We start from the raw sequence: 21,395 nt of genomic DNA, 5'->3' as shown, positions 1-21,395 counted from the left end.
CACTGCAATACAGGACGTACCGGTGCGTCCTGGTGTGGTAAGTGGTTAATTATAGATTTTAACAATAAAGGTAATTAATCTATAGTTGAAAATTTATATCCTCCTGTCCATAGAGCATTTATATATGTATATATATACACGTGAAATTTCCTTATTTTTGAAAGAAAAGCACAGTTTTTTTCAATGAAGATAACATTAAATTAATCAGAAATACACTCTATACATTGTTAATGTGCTAAATGACTATTCTAGCTGCAAATGTCTGGTTTTTAATGCAATATCTACATAGGTGTATAGAGGCCCATTTCCAGCAACCACCACTCCAGTGTTCTAATGGTACATTGTGTTTGCTAACTGTGTTAGAAGGCTAATGGATGATTAGAAAACACTTGAAAACCCTTGTGCAATTATGTTAGCACCGCTGTAAACAGTTTTGCTGTTTAGAGGAGCTATAAAACTGACCTTCCTTTGAGCTAGTTGAGAATCTGGAGCATTACATTTGTGGGTTCGATTAAACTCTCAAAATGGCTAGAAAAAGAGAGCTTTCATGTAAAACTCGACAGTCTATTCTTGTTCTTAGAAATGAAGGCTATTCCATGCGAGAAATTGCCAAGAAACTGAAGATTTCCTACAACGGTGTGTACTACTCCCTTCAGAGGACAGCACAAACAGGCTCTAACCAGAGTAGAAAGAGAAGTGGGAGGCCCCGCTGCCCAACTGAGCAACAAGACAAGTACATTAGGGTCTCTAGTTTGAGAAATAGACACCTCACAAGTCCTCAACTGGCAGCTTCATTAAATAGTACCCGCAAAACGCCAGTGTCAACGTCTACAGTGAAGAGGCGACTCCCGGATGCTGGCCTTCAGGGCAGAGTGGCAAAGAAAAAGCCATATCTGAGACTGGCTAATAAAAGGAAGGAATTAATATGGGCAAAAGCACACAGACATTGGACAGAGGAAGATTGGAAAAAAGTGTTATGGACAGACGAATCGAAGTTTGAGGTGTTTGGATCACACAGAAGAACATTTGTGAGACGCAGAACAACTGAAAAGATGCGGGAAGAGTGCCTGACACCATCTGTCAAGCATGGTGGAGGTAATGTGATGGTCTGGGGTTGCTTTGGTGCTGGTAAAGTGGGAGATTTGTAAAAGGTAAAAGGGATTTTGAATAAGGAAGGCTATCACTCCATTTTGCAATGCCATGCCATACCCTGTGGACAGCGCTTGATTGGAGCCAATTTCATCCTACAACAGGACAATGACCCAAAGCACACCTCCAAATTATGCAAGAACTATTTAGGGAAGAAGCAGGCAGCTGGTATTCTATCTAATGGAGTGGCCAGCGCAGTCACCAGATCTCAACCCCATAGAGCTGTTGTGGGAGCAGCTTGACCGTATGGTACGCTAGAAGTGCCCATGAAGCCAATCTAACTTGTGGGAGGGCCTTCTGGAAGCATGGGGTGAAATTTGTCCCGATTACCTCAGCAAATTAACAGCTAGAATGCCAAAGGTCTGCAATGCTGTAATTGCTGCAAATGGAGCATTCTTTGACGAAAGCAAAGATTGAAGGAGAAAATTATTATTTTAAATAAAAATCATTATTTCTAACCTTGTCAATGTCTTGACTATATTTTCTAGTCATTTTGCAACTCATTTGATAAATATAAGTGTGAGTTTTCATGGAAAACACAAGATTGTCTGGGTGACCCCAAACTTTTGAACGGTAGTGTATGTATGTATATATATATATATATATATATATATATATATATATATATATTTATATATATTTATATATATATATATACTACCGTTCAAAAGTTTGTCATTTCATGTTTGATAGCTGTAATAATGGTATCTATTAGTGGATTTGTCCACCTGCTATAGATACCTTTATTACAGCTATCAAACTTGACATAGGTAGATAGAGAAACTAATCCAAGGGCACACGACTATCCCATTCCAACATGACGATTGGCGAGATGGAAGCTCAGTCTTGACATCTCTAGAAAATTTAAAATAGTCTTGACTGAAGCTAAGGCTGACGTTTTGATTGATGATGCATTATTTAAATTCTTACTAATAGATTATCCAGTGACCCCAACTCTATACAAATTGCCCAACATCCACAAAACCTTGGACAAACCATCGGGAGGCACGATAGCTTTGGGGGTAGACTCCATCTTTTCTAATGTAGCAATCTTTTTGGATAAGAAATTCAGGAACCTCGCCACAGATACTCCATCTTACATTAGAGACACTGGGGATTTTCTTTCCAAGTTACGTGATGTCAGAGTTTCACAAGGTGCCATACTAGCATCTTTTGATGTGGTTAGTCTGTATACGTCGATTGACCATCAGATGGGGCTAAATACTATAGATCACTGTTTATATAATAGTCAGTATTCGGATAGATGTAGGTTTTTTCTCCTTTCTCTATTGAAAATCGTACTTTACTACAATTACTTTGTATTCAAAGATGTCTACTACAAACAATAACGGGGCACTGCGATGGGCTACAATGTGGCCACCACGTATGCCAACATTTACATGGCCAAGTTGGAGTCTAAATATATATATGTGTCTCCATACTTTAATAAGGTTCTCAAATGGTAGAGCTACATTGATGACATCTTCCTCATTTGGACAGGTTCCACTGGTGAATTATCTGCCTTTCATGATTTCCTCAACACTATAGATCCTAGTGTGAAATTCACCCTCATACATTCTGACACTTCTATCGTGTTTCTTGACACCATGGTATGGACGGAGAATGAATGCCTCTCTACAGATCTTTTCGTCAAGGCCACTGATGTGAACAATTTACTCAAACTGTACCCCAGGAGCATGGTATGCTCATTACCATATAGACAATTGTTACGGGTTAAACCCATAGTAGATGACAAATCAACATCAGAATTAAGATTAATTGAGATGAGTAACAAATTTAAAATAAAAGTATTTATTCACCTACAAATGCGACGCTTCAGCCCAAGGGGCCTTTCCCAATCATGCTTGACAAAGGCCCCTTGGCCTGAAACGTCGCATTTGCGGGTGAATAAATCCCTTTATTTTAAATTTTATTTATTTTGGATGTGCTGCCTTTTCTTTGGAGTGTACTGAGGGAATTTGGACCAAGTGCTGTTGAGGCCTACACCCATCTTATCTTATTTTACTTATCCAGGGCTATGACCCTCTTCTTTGTGTTGCATAGTGTTGCGGAAGTCATGGCTCAAAATATATGGGACTGAAATTTTAGTCGGGTATTCCAACAGACACTTACTCCAGGAACTGTATCCAGATCCTAATCATAGATTATATCGATATATATCGGAGAGAAATAGAGACACAGACATTGCTTGTATGCTCAAAAATACTCCTCTGAGGTTTATTGCCAAAAACAATTACAATAATATCATTCAAAAGGGGTGTAGGCTTGAGATTAAGCAATTAGAGGCAATGTGACAATAATTCTGATTCAGCCAGTAGCATACAATGAGAATATTTCATATTGAGCCAATCACAGACATACAATACATTTCAAATTTAAAACTATAATTCGTCATTAGATGCTTATGTCAGGCTTGCACCTGGAGACAAGAATGCAATAGCTTGTTCTTCTAAATTGGGGTGGGGTGGAGGAGTTATATTCACATGTGTATCTCAAATATTCTGATAGAGACAAATTTATAAGGAATGTGATAACTTTATGTCTGGGCGTTCAGCCAGACTCCTAACTGCTCACTTATCAAGGTTATGTAAACAAAGCAGAAATAGGGGGGTGTCACTGCAGGTGAAATAGAAATTACATCTCTGTATGATTCGGCATCCTGCTCGGTAATTCATAATGTTATTTAATACAGAGAATATAAGCAAACTGATTCATCCATCACAATAGCGTTACAGTTTGGCACCCTCATCTCTCATTTTGTGTCTCTACCTTTGTACTGGGTCTACTTGCATTATTTGTTACAGCCTTGGATTTACCCACTTTGTTGCATCACACCCTCTAAATGGGGCTCTCTAACTACAGTATTTGTTAGCCTATCTTGGCTATCTTTGCAGGTAAGTAGCTACATCGACTTACCTGCAAACGCCGATGCTGCTGCAGAATCATCTGTAGCCTCTGGTGCCGATGTGTCCTCGCTCGTCTGACCTGGGGAAGTGACGTCACAGCGTGATCTGCCAGAAGCTGGGCGTTCTGAAGAGAAGTGGATGATACTTTTCGTCAGAACGCCCAGCTAGTAAAAGAAGTAAAAACGCCCCGATGTACGTACATAATACACGCCCAGTTGTACTTTTACTTTTCAACACGCCCAGTTGTACTTTTGCAAGCCTCATTTGCATAAATACAAAAATGGTCATAACTTGGCCAAAAATGCTCGTTTTTTAAAAATAAAAACGTTACTGTAATCTACATTGCAGCGCCGATCTGCTGCAATAGCAGATAGGGGTTGCAAAATCTGGTGACAGAGCCTCTTTAATAGGAATTAAAAGGGTAAGTAGCAGCTACTAAAATGCCCTTGATTCATTGATCATTAGCAAGTGCGACCACCTCTATAATAGCAGAAGTATTGGCGGTTTGTTCAGGCGTGAGTTGACAGAATGCCAAGGAGGAAAGACATCAGCAATGATCTTTGAGAAGCAATTGTCGCTGCCCATGAATCTGAGAAGGTTTAGAAGGCCTTTTCCTAACTATTTGGAGTCCATTATTCTACAGTGAGAAATATTATTCACAAGTGGAAAACATTCAAGACAGTTGACAATCTTCCCAGGAATGGACGTCCCAGCAAATTCTGAGAAATTGCAAAAATCCCAAGTGCTACATCTCGGACTCTACAAGCCTCAGTTAGCATGTCAAATGTTCAAGTTCATGACAGTAAGATTAGAAAAAGACTGAACCAGAGTGGCTTGTTTGGAAGGGTTCCAGGAAAAAGCCTCTTCTTTCTAAAGAGAACATGACAGCACGGCTTAAAGGGGTTTTCTCATGAGAAACATTTATGACATATCCACAGGATATGTCATAATTGTCAGATAGATGCGGGTCCAACCTCTGGGACCCGCACCTATCTTCAGAACGGGGTCCCCTAACGGGATCCCGATCTGTGTTGCAGCTGAATGAGGTGAATTCTAACCTTGAAAAAGGTTAAATGGTCGTGTGCTACATAAAAAGCGTATCTTGCTGAGCTACGCTGTTTCCGTAAGTCTCATACAACTGAATGGAAGTTACGAAAACAGCGTAGCTCGCATGCTATGCTGCTTCCGTAACTGTCAGTCACTGCTATGGGAGTTACGGAAACAGCGTAGCTCAGCGAGCTACGCTGTTTTCGTAACTCCCGACCATATAACCAGGAAGTGGCCAGGAGTCAGCGAGATCAGACAAAGCTAGAACGGTGTTTAGGGGGCCCCATTCTAGACATAGGTGCGGGTCCCAGAGGAGAGACCAGCATCTACCTGACATTTATGATGTCGTTTTTATTAAATAAATTAATACTTCAAAACAACGATGTGGGGTCCCCTACAATTTTCATAACCAGTCAGAAACAACATGGCAGCAGCAGGCTAGCATTACCAGGGTGGGTAAGGCCACTGTTTTTGGCCTTTCCCAGCCTAATAATACCAGCCTGCGGCCGTCCCAGCACCCGACCGTCACTACAGATGGTTGGCTACTGGATTGTACCCAGGTCTTCCCGGCAACCCTGGTGGCGGTGGGTACCGGGGTAATAATGGGGGTTAGTGTTAGCCGTTTTTCCCAGCTAACACTAAGCCCTGCCTTAGTAATGGACGCTGTCAATCAGCCACGGACATTACTAAGGAGGTAGTGATGAAGTTTAAAAACCCCAGACATAGAAAAAACTATTTGTTTGAAATAAAAAATCCCTATACAACCCTCATTAACAATTTTTAAAAAAACACCGTCATCGAAGTAATCCTCAAATCCTAAGTAATCCTACAACCGAACCTGTAAAAAAATACAAAAAAACACATAAAAAAGCAAAACAATTATTAAACTTACCTTTCCTGGGTCCAGCGCTGAAGCTGCAATGTAAGTGAGCTACGATGTTTACGTAACTTTGGGAGTTATAAAGGCGTCAGCACTAAAAGTGCCTAGGGCCGCATCAACTCTGAATATGGCCCAGCTTTCACCTACACTCTCCCCCCTAGCCCCCCACTTAACCTCTGCCTCCTTCTATACCCCTCTCCCCCTCCCACAGAGCCTCTGCCACCATGTGTGCCCTCAACCACAAATAAAGTGCAAAATCCTCTTCAATGCTACTTTCTGTGCCCCCCATGCCGTCTTTAGTATTCCCTGTACCACATATCATAGAGCCCCGGGCACATTCTGACCCCATAAAGAGCCCTATCCTCCGACTTCTGTCCCCCCTCACCTGTCTCCTTACTGTCTATCCTGTCCCTGCTCCCTCGCAGAGTCCCGTCACCTTCTGAACTCTCCTCAGTTCTTCGATCAACATCTGCGGTTGGTGTCCGAAATGTAGAGAAATCGGCCAAAGCTGTAGCACATGGTGTATATATATACAATATGACGGCTTGTTTTTTGCGGGACGAGTTGTAGATATTCATGGCACCATTTATTGTAACTGGAAAAATTTATTTGTGGGGTGGAATGGGAAAAAAACAGCGATTCCTCCATTTTTGCGGGATTGGTTTTTACGCCGTTCACTGTGCGTTAAAAATGACACGTTAACTTTATTCTGTGGCTCAATACGGCTACAGCGATACCAAATTTATATTTGTTTTCATTTACAGAATTGACTGAATGTATGGTAACTGTTAACCTATCACTGCTTCAAGGCCAGTACCGGAGCTAGCCTCTGATCTGGCCAATTAACTCCTTAGATGCAGCGCTCAAAAGCGATCGCTGCATCTATGGTGTTTACAAGCAGATCAGAACCCTGCAATGAAATTGCGGGGTTCCGATGACTGCTCCGGCAGACCGGAGGAATAACACTGGCCTCCTGTCTGCCTAGAACGGATGCCTGCTAGGTCCCGTCCAGAGGCGGGGCCTAAAAGGCATCTGGCCGCAGTAACAAGATGGCGCAGGCTCAGAAGCTGAGCCTGCGACATCAGACGCTGGTGTCAGCTGTATGTTAGAGCTGTAACGTGCTGTAACGGCAGTGAACTGAGCTAGCTTAGAAAGCCTGTGGGGTTAAAATGCTCACTATACCCCTCAATAAATTTCTTGAAGGGTGTACTTTCCCAAATGGGGTCACTTTTGGGGGGTTTCAATTGATTTGGTCCCTCAGGGCACCCAAAAATCATTGCAGCAAAACTTGAGCTCAAAAAGCCAAATGGTGCTCCTTCCTTTCTAAGCCCTACCGTGTGTCCATACAGCAGTTTATCGCCACATATGGGGTATTGCCGTAATCGGGAGAAATTGCTTTTCAAATTCTGGGGCGGTTATTCTCCTTTATGCCTTGTAAAAATGTAACATTTCTACGTTTTATTGGAAAAAATTTAGATTTTCATTTTCACGGCTTTATTCCACTAAATTCAGCAAAAAAACTGTGGGGTCAAAATGCTCACTATACCACTCAATAAATTCCTTGAGGGATGTAGTCTGCCAAATGGTGTCTTTTTGGGAGTGTTTTCACTGTTTTGGTATCACAAAACCTCTTTAAACCGGACATGGTGCCTAAAATATATTCAAATAAAAAGAAGGCCCCAAAATCCTCTAGGTGCTCCTTTGCTTCGGAGGTCTGTGTTTCAGTGAATTAGCACACTAGGGCCACACGTGGGATATTTATAAAAACTGCAGAATGCAGGCAATAAATATTGAACTGTGTTTCTCTGGTAAAACCTTCTGTGTTACAGAAAAAAAAGTATTAAAAATGAATTTCTGCAAAAAAAATTATATTTGGAAATTTCATCACTACTTTGCTGTAATTCTTGTGAAACGCCTAAAGGGTTAATAAACCTTCTAAATGCTGTTTTGAATACTTTGAGGGGTTCAGTTTTAAAATGGGCTGATTTATGGGGGGTTTGCATTGTATGGGCCCCTCAAAACCACTTCACAACTGAACTGGTCCCTGTAAAAATAGCCTTTTCAAATTTTCTTGAAAATGTGAGAAATTTCTGCTAAAGTTCTAAGCCTGGTAACATCCTAGAAAAATAAAAGGATGTTCAAAAAATTATGGCAATCTAAAGTAGACATATGGAAAATGTTAATTAGCTTTTATTTTGTGTGGTATTACTATCTGTCTTACAAGCAGATACATTTAAATTCAGAAAAATGCTAATTTTTGCAGTTTTTCGTAAAATTTGGGTGTTTTTCACAATAAAATACTGAATGGATCGACAAAATTTTACCACTAACTTAAAGTATAACGTGTCATGAAAAAACAATCTCAGAATCGCTTGCATAGGTATAAGCATTCCAGAGTTATTACCACATAAAATGACACATCAGATATGAAAAATGCGGCTGCGTCCTGAACATGCCAACTAGTCCATGTCTTTAAGGGGTTAACCACCTTGTAAAATGTGTAACAATATTAACCCCATCTTCACCTTAGACCACCAGAGTTTTTAATACATTAATTGCTAAACCAATCGCGACCACCAGGAGTATGGCAGGAATATTATCACTAACCCCAAAACCGCCCTATGTAAAAGTATGTGATGTAATTTATGTAGAAAGTTGGCAAAGTACGTATAATCGTGGGCATTTTGCTGTCCCCCTTGAGTAAATCCCCCATTAAAAAGCCTGTGTTTGCCCCTATGTATAAAGTCTATTAGGTAAGTGAGTTCCACAAGGTATGCTAATTTGTTGACATTTTCTAAAATGGAATAAGAGCAAGTTCATACTGTGTATATACAGTATACAAAGAGCAACCACATTATAATGTGCATACTATTTTGTGCTGGCATTGCTGGGTGCTGCTGCATTTTTGTTCCTTGCTTGCCCTCCCTCCTGTCTTCTCTCCCAGTCACCTCCTCCTCCCTCTGCTCCTCTCCTCCTCTTGAGTGCTCTGTCCCAGCTGAGCTCCTCCAATGGGTGAGCTGAAGTGTTTTGGTGGCTGGATCATTGTCCTTTGCCTGTTATTTGGGAGCCTGCTAGAGGATCTCTTGGCTGGAAATGATCAGGACATGGAGGTATCAGGCAATGTTCACCCAGAGAGATCCCAATATGTTGTCGAAGATCCAGAATCTGGGAAACTGTACAAGAGAGGGAAGCTCCTGGGAAAGGTAAGTGCCTCCATGGACCATTACCTGTGGATAACATGATAACAAAATGATCCACATTTATTGTCATATGTAGAAGTATGGTTTACTGTTACATGAAAGTGTATGGCAAAGTCTCTATGTGTTTGTTAGTTTGTTTGTTTGTTTGTTTGTTTGTTTGTTTGTTTGTTTGTTTGTCTGTTTGTTCTCTGCTTTTTTGTTTGTTTGTATTGCAGGTGAATTACCTGTATCTGCATATTGCTGTGTACACAGATCATCTCCTATGTGTTTCTATATACAATTTTAAGATTTTGTTTTGAAACCCATTCCTTATTTAGATTCTGTACTGGGATGAACTCTTTTGAAGTTGGTTATTTTACAATCCTGGGGAGGGAGGGTTAATGTGCTATAAGGTGACAGATCGCTGGAAAATGTTAATGACAGCTTTAGAAGAGCAGCTCGGCTGACAGTCAGGTTCTGGAAGGAAGTTAGTGGCTGGAATGTGATGCCGCTGTCATGTGTCACTTGGCTAATGCCAGGTATGAATTGGCATGTGTTATTATTGACGCCTCTAATATTATTTTATGTCTTTTCAGGGTGCTTTTGGCAGGTGCTACAAATGCACAGATGTGTCCAGCAGGCAAGTCTTTGCAGTAAAGATCATCTCTCACACCAGAAAAATTGTGATACAGCAAAGAGGAGGGGTGAGAGCTAATGTTTTGCAGGCATTAACTCATAAATACCCAGTGATGTCTGCAAGGCATTGCAGAAGTCTGCTGCTATGTTCCCGCTGATCTTCACTACCCATTGATGAGCTTACACTATGTGTCTTCTTCACTGCTGGATATATTTATAATAACAGCAAGAGTATCTCATATCATCACATTGTATTTTTTCTTTTTTAGGTTGAAAAAGAGATTGAACTCCACAGCCAGCTGAAACATAGAAACATTGTGAGATTTTACCACCATTTTCAAGACCAGAAGTATATGTACTTGGTGATGGAGTACTGCAGACATAAGGTTTGCTATTCTCATATTTGTTGTACGGAGTACTGTTTTATATCATGGCTGTATATAAGGGAACCAACTATTCCAATTCATTGGAATGGATTTAAAAAAGTTTAAATGGCTAATTCTTTCTTTAAAAACTGTTAGCCACAGTCCTGCCTGGCTTTTAGATTATGATCACACAGAAGTACATTACAGGAATTACACGACATTTGCTCTTGTACCCTCTGTTGGCAGCCACAGTTATCGCATAACATTATTATCTCTACTCTATATTAGGGCCTGTTCACATCTGCATTAAAGGCATCAGATCCGGCCAAAAATACCAGAAAACAATAGCGCAGGACAACATGACAGAAGGCCGACGGAACTCATTAAAGTCAATGGGTTCTGTTGGGCGCGATGGTGTCCATCATGCAACGGAACCAGTACTCCCTGTATTTTCATTGTTCTGCTCCTCTGACGGAGCAGAACAATGGAAACATTGACGCTGGTGTGAAGACGCCCTTACCTATTACCCTTTACTTATACCACACTGGCACACAGTACTAAATTATGTTCTTAAGAGGTCCCTATACAAAACATTGTGTGGTAGTTTTGCAATCTTGGTAAAATAGAACAACAGTGTCTAACAAATAATACCATGCAGCGTCCAAATAAAAAAAAACATACAGTGCCAAAGTATGACCTCTGTCACCTACCATTGGTCATAGGTTCCTGCAGTATTATATGAGTGCTAAGCAACACAATCAGATCTATTAGTGTTAATGGAGATTGATACTGTATAATTACATTGCACACTCCAGTATACTAGCTTAAAGAGGCTCTGTCACCAGATTTTGCAACCCCTATCTGCTATTGCAGCAGATAGACGCTGCAATGTAGATTACAGTAACGTTTTTATTTTTAAAAAACGAGCATTTTTGGCAAAGTTATGACCATTTTTTTATTTATGCAAATGAGGTTTGCAAAAGTACAACTGGGCGTGTTTAAAAGTAAAAGTACAACTGGGCGTGTATTATGTGCGTACATCGGGGCGTTTTTAATACTTTTACTAGCTGGGCTTTCTGACGAGAAGTATCATCCACTTCTCTTCAGAACGCCCAGCTTCTGGCAGTGCAGACACAGCGTGTTCTCGAGAGATCACGCTGTGACGTCACTCACTTCCTGCCCCAGGTCCTGCATCGTGTCGGCCACATCGGCACCAGAGGCTACAGTTGATTCTGCAGCAGCATCAGCGTTTGCAGGTAAGTAGCTACATCGACTTACCTGCAAATGCCGATGCTGCTGCAGAATCAAATGTAGCCTCTGGTGCCGATGTGTCCTCGCTCGTCTGACACGATGCAGGCCCTGGGGAAGTGACGTCACAGCGTGATCTCTCGAGAACACGGCTGTGTCTGCACTGCCAGAAGCTGGGCGTTGTGAAGAGAAGTGGATGATACTTCTATACACAACGCCCAGCTAGTAAAAGTAGTAAAAACGCCCCGATGTACGCACATAATACACGCCCAGTTGTACTTTTACTTTTAAACACGCCCAGTTGTACTTTTGCAAACCTCATTTGCATAAATACAAAAATGGTCATAACTTGGCCAAAAATGCTCGTTTTTTAAAAATAAAAACGTTACTGTAATCTACATTGCAGCGCCGATCTGCTGCAATAGCAGATAGGGGTTGCAAAATCTGGTGACAGAGCCTCTTTAAAGGAGTTGTCCAGACATGGGGTGGTTTTTCATACTGATGACCTATCCACAGAATAGGTCATCAGTATATAATCACAGTATACAACACCAGACCCCAGTATATGATCGGAGTATACACCCGGACCCTGCACCGATCAGCTGTTCCGGCTGCTTCCGGGCACTGGATGTTATACAGTCACAGTATAGCGGTCATACTGCAGCTCTGCTCTTATTCAAGTCAATAGGAGCAGAGCTGCAGTAACCCAGCAGGGCCGCTATACAGTGTACAGAGCCATCTGTTAACTGCACTGACCACTGCATAACATCCGGTGCCCTAGTTACATTTAAACCTAGGACCCTAGTGCTGTATTGTGGTAGAGCTTACCAGTAATCCATCATATAAATAATAAATGTATGTAAAAGTTTTTTGAGCACAGTCCAAGCATATCATATAGTATGAAGCTATGCTAGACATGTCAATTTTTTTACTCTACTTTTATATGCTCCATACTGGCGGTAACTTTTATTTATTTTTCTGCTGCAGTCTCTTGCTCACATCTTAAGGGTACGAAAACTGTTGATAGAGCCTGAGGTGCGATACTATATGAAGCAGATATTACAAGGGGTTCAGTTCTTGCACCAGCAACGTATTATCCATCGCGACCTGAAGCTGAGTGAGTAACGTGTTACTTTAATTCAGAAGCATATATAATATAAAAAAGTGCTCCAGCTCACTGGTGTCCAGTGCCTTCAGTGGTTCGATGCACGGACCCTAGTCAGGCACAGCGTGTACAGTCTCAATCCTTCTCTTAAGAGGGTTTTACACTGGGCGATTATCGGGCACAAAAGCGTTCATAGAACGCTCGTTGCCGATAATTGCCCTGTGTAAACAGAGCAGTGATCAGCAGATGAACGAGCAAACGCTCAATCATCTGCTGATCATATCGTTTTAAAAAAGTTAAATATTAACGTTGTCGGCAGCACATCTCCCTGTGTAAATAGGGAGACGCGCTGCCGACATGATAATAGTGTATGGGGACGAGTGATCGGAGTAATGACCACTCGTCTCAATCCATAGCTTCGTGTGACAGGAGCAAACGAGCGCCGATCAACGATGTCTCGTTGATTGGCGCTCGCTGCATCGGCCGATTATCGGCTGGTGTAATAGGGCCCTAGCTCATAAAATAATATATCTTATACCATCAAGGAATATATTAACTGCAATATTGATCATGTGATTTATGTCATCCAGTGCACTTGTTGTCAGAAATCCTAAGTGGGTTGTAAAACCCAAAAATTGAAGGTAAGAATATTACAGCATTTGGGGGACAGTGTTAACCCCAGGGACCGCAATATCTCTAGGGTATCAAAGCATTTTATCTTGGAACATGGCGGTTCAACTAGCTGTTTTATTGTCTTTGTCATTGAAAAAAAAAACCTTCTCCCTCGTGGAGGGGATCTGAAACATACCATATTAGACAGAGAGGCATTCAGGATCTTTCGTTTGAACAACAGGTATCCTGCTAGGTTGAACTTAAAAAGGGAGATCATGTTCCACTATTGAAATAATTATTCATATTCTCTCCTTTTTATCGACATCAATGTTGTTATTCATCCTACCCACATAGGATCTCTGGACATTAGAGTCATCGGATAATATTTCAAAAATATGACTAGCACTTTATTCTGCTCCCGGGATCGGGTGTATAATCCCATTATTATTATTATTAGTAGTAGTGGTAGTAGTAGTAGTAGTAGTAGTACTGACGTGCTTGCGGTCTAAGCAGTGCTAAGCGGTCTTGTATTATCACTTCACCATGCCGGGTGGTTTATGAAATGAAAACCGTATTTTCTTTTGTTTGCTGTTACTTTAAATCACCTGTGTCACCTGTGCCCCTCTCAGTAGACGTTTCCAGTTCAGTGAAGCTTACATTTATTTTGTAACAGCCAAAAGGTCACATAGTATCTCTAGAATATTCAGTCACAGTCTAGCTCTAGAAATAGGACATTCCACAAACATTTATTATTTTACTTTAAAATTAGAATTATTTGTTATTTTCTTTTCCTTTTTACGGAGGGAAAAGCGGAAAAAAAAAAAGCAATTCTGCATTCTTATTTTTTTTTTTTGGGGGGGTAGAAAATTTCATTCCGCCATTGTTTCTTGTTTTGGCTTTTATGCCATGTTGGATATATTATATGTTAACTTAATTCTATGGATCGGTACGATAATGACTATGCCAAATTAATATAGTTTTTTATTCTTTAGCACTTTTAATGAATAAATAAAATATGTTTTATGGAACATAATGGCTTTTTGTTGTTTTTTTTACGGGTGCAATGGGGAAAACACAGTAATTCAACTTTGTTATTTGTAGGGGGGTTTAACGCCATGCATTATGCAGTTTCAATAATGTGTTATGTTTTTTCTACGGCTCTTTATGATTGCGGCGGTATCATGTATCTATTTGGTAATGTTATTTTTAATAAAAAATAGCTTTTTTATTTATTTATGTATTTATTTAGTTTATTAAACTTTATTAAACTTCATTTCACTTTTTTCTTTTGACACCACTAGGAGACTAGAAGCATTATTCTTTGATTGCTGACACAATGCTTTGGAATACTTAGTATTCCAAAAGCATTATTGCGTATCAGTAAACCAATGCCTCTGTCTTGGCCTAATAGGCAGATGCCTCTGGCAGATCTGGGGGCCTTTGTTAGGCCGACTGGCTGCAATGGAAATCAATCTGCACCTCCCGATCACATCATGGGGAGCCACCTACCTCTGTCAAACTCCTTAGATGCCACCGTTGCTATTGACCGTGGCATCTAAGGAGTTAAACAGCCAGGATTGGAGGTAACTTTGTTCCCGGTCGATGCAGCGGGATGTCGGCATTATATTGTGGTATCTGTAAATTTTATATCGCCATAATTAGAAAAACACAAAGTAAGAAGTTAAAATCTCATTTATATTGCACGGTGAGTGCCTCCCGGAAAATTTTTGTTCTTTTTTCATTATGTCCCCAACAAAATGAATAAAAGTTGTTCAATTCATTATATGTACCCAAAATGGTGCCATTAGAAAACACAACTTATCCCGCAACAAATAAGCCCTTCTACAGCTACGTCAACAGAAAAATTAAAAAAGTTATGTTAAAAAAACAAAAAAATCTCTTCGTCCTTGAGGCCCAAATTAGCCTGCTTCCTTAAGGGGTTAAGCTTTGCAAGTTTTTTTGCAGTTTAAGCACTAAGGCTAAATTCACATGGCCGTTTTTCACATCCGAGGTGCATCCGTGCTCTGCGCTGCGGGATGCGATATCACGTATCCCCCATAGACTACAGTCTATGGAGGGATGCGTGAAGCATAAAAAAATAAGACATGTCCTATTATTTCACGGACCCTTCACATGGTCCGTTGAAACAACGGCCGTGTGAACGGCCACATTGAATTATATAGGTCCATGTGACGGCCGTTGTTTCAACAGCCGTCACACAGACGTTTAACACGTTCGTGTGAATAAGGCCTAAGTGGCACCATTGTTTAGGTGTCATTATCTTTACCGCTGCACTAGTACATGCAGGTGTAAGGTGGGGGGTAATTATGATGTGATGGTAAGGCTTCCGCAGAAATGCCACGGAAAAAGATGAAATGAAGCTGGAAGTTAGCATAACCACTTTAACTTTTACTTTCAGCTTAGCAATACGTACAGTTCATTTGCCATTGCTGGTGTAGCACTCAGCCACAAATATTGTATACATTCTACCCCTGTGGGAAGTGCAGCACTTAGTTACAACTATATACAGGTGAAGCATGCTGGTAAGGGAGCTGACTTGTTGTTCTGTGTGACCGGCAGAGCAAGGGCCAAAGACACCCCTCTCTTGATACAAGGGGAAGTCTGCTCAGGCCTAGTAGGCCGCAAGATGGTGGCTGTGTCTGTGGGATTCGGGCCTTTTACATAATTTTTAGTTGGTGGTGGCTGACTGCTAATTAAGAAGGCCCCTATAGACCTTTGTCTGGCTGGACACTGAAGGCTCCCTCTTCTCTTTTCCTATACCCAATGTTTCCTTTATATTTGTCCTCTAAACGCCTAGCACAGATATTGTTAAGCCCGGTTTTCACCAGTCTTCGTAGGACACCTCAGTTCCAGCTCTCTCTCTTCTCTTAGACTGAGCATTTCACTAGTCTGGTCAACCGCAGAACGTAAATGGCCAAAAGCGCACGCCCCCAAGAGCCTCCACACTCTCTTCTCTTAAACTCACAGAACACAGATGAGGTCACTCCTGCCCTCACCTAACACTGAACATTATTTGGCGGGCTAACCTCCTTTTTATACACAAAGTGACGCACCCGGGTTCCATGTTTCCAGATCTTGCCTGGTGCCACCTGTAGTGGAGGAAAACTATAGCACACCTACATCTCAAATATGCAATACGTCCACCCTATACCATTTAAAGACGCAGTACACTATTAATACAATAAGACAATATACAGGCCCCATTCTCAAGGAAATATGATTCCCACATCTAATACTGGCACACTAAACATAGTAGTTCACAACAGCTGTGGCAAAGGCTGCAGCACCATAACAAGGATCCCTTCATTTGCCCACCAAAAAATCCTTGTCATTCTTAGCTGTAGCAAGATCTTTCAAATCACGGAGGTACAATCTGCAGAGTTGGATGTTCGTGAGTGCCATAATTTTGTCAAAAAGCTGAAGTTTCATTTTAAATTAGACTAGCTGTTACCATTCCCCTTGTCAATGGGACATGTCCCTACACACTCTGAAACTGTCTAATCAGTGCTGACAGGGATCTCCATTTATTCTCTACGGGACTACTGGAGATAGCCAAGCGTTGTACTCGCCTATCTCCAACAGTCCCTTAAAGAATTAATATAGCGACAGCGCGCATGTTGACTTGCCACTCCGTTCATATAGGGGACTCGGAACCCACGTTCTTTTGATTGGTGGGGGTTCTAGCGGTGGGTCCTCCAGCGATCAAACTCACATCACCTATCCACAGGATAATTTGTCAAGGTGGGATAACCCCTTTAAGGGTACATATTCCACAGCGCCTCCTTTTACACAGGCATAATACATTGCAATACAGAAGTATTGCAGTGTATTATAAAAGCGATGAAATCATCGCATCATAAAGTCCCCTATTGAGACTAAAAAAAATAAAAAATAAATCAATAAAATTTAGCAGAAAAAATTTTAATAAAGTAAAAAAATTTAAAACCCTCTATTTCCCCTTACAAAATGCTTTATTATAAAACAAAAAATACAAAACGCTACATATAAAAGCTGCACATAATAAACAAGTTACACAAAAAAGCTACACATAACTACACAAACTCTAAAATTATAAAAAAAATTAACCCACACGGTGAATGCCGCAAAAAATTTAATAAAAAACAATGCCAGAATTGCTGTTTTGTATTAATCCTGCCTTTCAAAAAACACAATAAAAAAGGGATCAAAAAGTCGAACGTATCCCAAAATGGTACCCCAAAAAATAAGCCCTTATACAGCTATGTCAGCAGAAAACGTTAGTTTTAATTGTGTAAGGCCTCATACACATGACCGTAGTGGTGTGCACGGCCGTGATTTGCGGCTCGAACGGCCGCGGAGTGTCACCCGCGAGCCGCCGCAAATCACGGGCCGTGCACATGGCCGCGTGCATTCATTTTTATGAGCCTGGACCGCAAAATACGGCTCCTTGGCAATGCACGGACTGTAGAAACTACGATCGTGTGCATGGACCCATTGAAATGAATGGGGCCGCAATTCACCCACAGATTTGCGGGTGAATTGCGGCCGCAAAAATAAGATTGTGTGCATGGGGCCTTAAGGTAGTAAAACATTTTTTTTTAAATGATGTAACGACCTGCCTGGTAAACGGCGTAAATTTAAGACTCAAAAAAATTGAGGAATTTAAAAAAATTTTTTATTACCCCTCAAAAAAAAGTTGATAAAAGTTACTCAATAAATGATATGTACCCCAAAATGGTGCCATTCACATTTACAACATGTCCTGCAAAAAACAAACCCTCGCACACCAATGTCGACGAAAAAATAAAAGTTATGGCTTTTGAAATGCGACATTGAAAAAACAGAAAAAACTGATCATTAGAGCCCAAAGTAGGCTGGTCAAGGGTTAAACTCATTCGCCATCCGGAGTGAGCACTAGACTATATTATGGCAGTTTGGCTGCCCTGTTTTTGTTTTTATAACAGGCTAAAAATGTCACTACGTGTCAAACCCACTTATGGTTTTTGCATACGTTCTGCTCCATTCTATTATGATTTTGAATATGTTAATATTTCTTGACTCATTTGTTTTTCTGTATCATTTACTGTGTCATACTTGAAAAATTCCTGATAAACAATGATTTAACCTAAACTTTATTCACAGGATAGGTTGTCAGTATATTATTGGTGGGGGTCCGAGAGCTGGACCCCGCATTGATCAGTTGTTCTGGCTGCCTCCGGGCACCGGATGTAATGCAGTGGTCGGTCTTGGTAGCAGATGGCTCCAGTCACAGTATAATGGCCGTGGTTCAGTACTGCAGCTCTGCTCCTATTCAAGTGAATAGGAGAAGAGCTGCGGTAACCCAGCAGGGCCGCTATACTGTGACTGGAGCCACCTGCTTCCGGTGCCCGGAGGCAGCTGGACCAGCTGATTAGTGCAGGGTCCGGGTGTCAGACCCCCCACCGATCATATACTGATGACCTATCCTGTTCAGTATGAAAAATGGCCCTGTTCTCCATGTCTTTTGAAGATATTGGCATTCACTGTCGTTTCAATGGCGTCACTGAGCCTTAAGCTGGCCATACACATAAGATAGCTTTCGGTCAAATATATATTTTCAGACCTAACTCAACTGTTTTTACGTATTTTACTTGAGTTGCTTTTGTCAAATTGTTTATAGATTAGAAACCTCTTAGTGTGACAAAAATAAATAATACGTCTCTGTTCACATATGCGCAGATTTTGTCACATTTGACAGAAAAAATAGCGCTTTTATCTGGCAAAATGATGGACCCCATGATGGAACCCGATAGATCACAATATAAGTCAATAGGGTCGGTTGGGCTTTGTTTTGGTCCGTCGTGTGACAGATCCGTCACAGCTTGTATTTAGTTTTTCTGCTCCAATGATGGAGAAAATAAACAGAATTTGCAATGCAGATGTGAACATAGTCATTTAGGGAGAGACAAATACTGACTCACTGTTAATAAAATTCCCCTTATCTGAGATCTCAGGAACTGTCACTGTATGAACATGGTGTGATGCATGCCGTCACAGCTTCTTCTATAGACCCACCGTATACTGCACTCTATGTAAGTTCAGTATGGATGTGTATGTAACCAAGCCATGTCACTACAGCTTGGGAACTAAAGCAAATTGCAAAAATGCAGAAATTCTAGCGCGGAGTTACATCACTCCAAATATATACACATATATATATATATATATATATATATATATATATATATATATATATATATATATAAAACCCTTTTAAAAATTCATTCATAGATTTCAGATGATGTAAATTGACTAAAATAAGGTTCTCCACATGCACGAACATTAATTTCGATGTGACCCTATAAGATAACATTTGGTGTTTAGTATACAACAGTTTCTTTTTCCTTTATTTTCATGTACTCAGTTAATGAGTTGATGTAAAACAAACCCTAGCATTAAATAATTATGTTTAGATGAAGCCATCAGAGATGTAAGTGGGGAATAGCGGACAAGTTGGAGAACTCTTGGGTCATGTTGACATGTCTGTTAATGCTATGTTTAACCATCAATATAAATTATACACAATGTTGATGATAGTGTTGCCTTAAATAAAAGAAACTGAGAGGATGTGCTAAATTTATAAACTTCTTATATTTAGAAACAGACTGGCTTGTCGGCCATGTACCCCTTGAGTGAACCTCTACCCCTTTGTGCTCTTCCCCAGACATGTCAGAAATTCTACTAGATACAAATATATAACCCAGACGCAGTTACATTACTACTTTTAGAATTGGCTTCAGAGAAGCACATGCCATCCCTTCTAGTAATACCTAATTCTTCTGTCTGCAGAGCCAGTTCAATGAGCAGCCTCTATTAAAGGTTTTCTTTCAGTTGTACATGCATATTAATTTATGACAAGTTATGCAACTTTCTAATATACTTTGTGTTTCAATTCACTTATCATTTTTAAGACCACTAATTGCTGTCAGTGAAGGTTAACATTGCTTACAGCCAGAGGGTAAAAATCTGTACTGATTAAATGTATCATATCTTGGCGAACTCCTGTTTTCTAAACAACACACTAATACAATGTAACAAACTATCAGGACAAGAGTGAGATTTCTGGTGTTGCTCATATATTTAGCACACAGGCAATTGCCCACACTGGATGCAATTGTATCAACTTCTCAGCTTCCATCAGAACTCAGGCCTCATGCACACGGCCGTGCCCGTAATCACGGTCCTCGAGTACGGGCACGGCCGGCCGCTGGCGACCATGAACAGCCACCCGAATTTTCGGCCCGTGCTTCCATACAAAGTATGGGAGCACGGGCCGTAAAACGCCAAAGATAGGACATGTCCTATCTTTTGTGGAGGCTTTCTATGGCCCGGACGCCTTCCCGCAAATATATACGGGAAGAGATCCGTGGTCAATAGAAGTGAATGGGTCCGTAATTATGGACCGTAATTATGGATGAATTCTACAGTTGTGTGCATGGGGCCTCAGTCTGCACAAGTTTTTAGTCCCTGGATGTAATCAAGAATGTTTTCGTGCAGTGACAGCGAACACAGATGTAACATGGTAAGTAATTGACGTATATTAAAAAGCTGCATACTTTTTCATTATACAGTGATTAAAGGCTATGTACACCTGTGAAATCATTGTTGTTTTTTTTTTAAATAAAAATGTCTATCAGTTTGTTTTATTCAACTTTGTAATAACATTTTATTAAAAATAATTTTCACTTTTTGAGATACAGCTGCTTTGTATCCTGTATACAGAGCAGCTGTATCTAGCACTGAAACCTTTACCTGTCAGGTCAGCGGCACTAATGGGTTCAGTGACAGCGGGTCCTAAGTGTCTCTGACACGAAGGATCGAGCTGTTACGGTCACTTCTATGTTATGAACTTAGATGTGATTGGTAACAGCTCGATCCTGCGTGTCTGACCCGCTGACACTGAACCCATCAGTGCCGCTGACCTGACGGATAAAGGTTTCAGCGCTAGATACAGCTGCTCTGTATACAGGAAACAACGCAGTTGTATCTCATGAAGTAAAAATAATTTTTTAATAAAATATAATTACAAAGTTTTGCAATTGTTTTGTTGTTTTAATAAAAAAATATCTAAGGTGTACATAGACTTGAAGCTTTATATACATAAAACTGGAAAACCCCTTTAGGAATATGACTTTTGTATATTTTTTAATATGTGTACCAATATATATCACTACAGTCACACATTAATGCAGATATTACATAGCAATA

The 21,395-nt window shown here is 40.6% G+C and overlaps 1 protein-coding gene across 1 annotated transcript in view; it reads left to right on the top strand.

Moving 5' to 3' along the window:
• Positions 1-9,011: 9,011 nt before the first annotated feature.
• Positions 9,012-21,395, top strand: part of LOC142744836 (serine/threonine-protein kinase PLK2-like) — a 42,033-nt gene continuing 29,649 nt past the window's right edge. The window contains exons 1-4 of the mRNA XM_075854837.1: positions 9,012-9,206; positions 9,779-9,886; positions 10,088-10,204; positions 12,419-12,548. Of these exons, the coding sequence (XP_075710952.1) occupies positions 9,012-9,206; positions 9,779-9,886; positions 10,088-10,204; positions 12,419-12,548 (550 nt within the window). The remainder of the gene's footprint in view (positions 9,207-9,778; positions 9,887-10,087; positions 10,205-12,418; positions 12,549-21,395) is intronic.

Source organism: Rhinoderma darwinii, chromosome 1 (assembly GCF_050947455.1).
Source record: "Rhinoderma darwinii isolate aRhiDar2 chromosome 1, aRhiDar2.hap1, whole genome shotgun sequence".
In the NCBI taxonomy this organism is placed as follows: domain Eukaryota; kingdom Metazoa; phylum Chordata; class Amphibia; order Anura; family Rhinodermatidae; genus Rhinoderma; species Rhinoderma darwinii.
Note: the sequence above shows the minus strand (reverse complement) of the source record. Positions and strands in the feature narration are given on the sequence as shown.